The sequence below is a fragment of the Sinocyclocheilus grahami genome, unplaced genomic scaffold (assembly GCF_001515645.1).
Source record: "Sinocyclocheilus grahami isolate Dianchi unplaced genomic scaffold, SAMN03320097.WGS_v1.1 scaffold1887.1, whole genome shotgun sequence".
NCBI classification, from domain to species: domain Eukaryota; kingdom Metazoa; phylum Chordata; class Actinopteri; order Cypriniformes; family Cyprinidae; genus Sinocyclocheilus; species Sinocyclocheilus grahami.
In genome coordinates this window covers 52,694-53,475 of record NW_015507066.1, presented here as the reverse complement: position 1 = coordinate 53,475, position 782 = coordinate 52,694, and the positions used below count along the sequence as shown (strand labels likewise).

At 44.4% G+C, this 782-nt stretch overlaps 2 protein-coding genes across 2 annotated transcripts in view; both read right to left on the bottom strand.

Annotated features, from left to right (window-relative positions):
* LOC107573186 (elongation factor G, mitochondrial-like) overlaps positions 1-603 on the bottom strand; it is a 3,137-nt gene extending 2,534 nt beyond the window's left edge. Inside the window, exon 1 of the mRNA XM_016259635.1 lies at positions 512-603. The gene's annotated coding sequence lies outside the window, so the exon portion shown is untranslated. The remainder of the gene's footprint in view (positions 1-511) is intronic.
* LOC107573185 (elongation factor G, mitochondrial-like) overlaps positions 584-782 on the bottom strand; it is a 6,067-nt gene continuing 5,868 nt past the window's right edge. The window contains exon 7 of the mRNA XM_016259634.1: positions 584-669. Within this exon, the coding sequence (XP_016115120.1) occupies positions 603-669 (67 nt within the window). The 3' untranslated portion in view covers positions 584-602. The remainder of the gene's footprint in view (positions 670-782) is intronic.

Below are 782 nucleotides of genomic sequence, written 5' to 3'. Positions count from 1 at the left end.
TAATTTGTTCAATTTCTCATAAAACAAGACTTCATAACTAAGTTTGCATCTCCAGTAAATGCATCTTGAATTAAGGATGTTTAGATATTTGTACTGGGAGACGAGACCGAAACACTGGGGAAGAGGTTCACATTTACTGCCATTACTATGAGTTTAAGACATTTTTGCTCTGATTTAAGACTTAATCAGTGGAAGGGCAAATCAAGAGCCGCAGAAACCCTGTAGTAGTTCACACAGAAATCAACACAAAGGATCTGTGAACCAGCTGCTGTCAAGCTCTGAAAACTCATTCTGATATTTATTCGAACAGAGCATGTGATTGAGACGTTAAACCTGATGAGACACGTACTGACAGACCGTATTTGAATACATGGAAATGACATTTTCAAGCATAGGACTACTCGTTTGCTTGTGGTCCCAGTCTGCAGTTACTGTCTGACCAAGAGCAGCGTGAACATTCTGCTAAACATCTCCTTCTGAACATCATGTCAGAAAAACACTGCCAACTCACTCCTCGTTCAGGATGGCGTAGTTCTTGACCTCGGTGGGGTTCGGCAGATACTCCAGCGCAGCGTCCAGCAGCGGCTGAACTCCTTTATTCTTCAGGGCGCTGCCCACCAGAACAGGAGTAAACACGCGCTGGATAGTCGCCCTGCGCACAGCAGCCTGAAACCATGGAGAAACACTTCAGCAGATACATCAAAAAAACTCAGAGTGAGAGTGAGTTTGTGTCTTCGTCAGGTTTGGAGAAATGCAGCACTGCATCAGTGTCTCAGCAATGG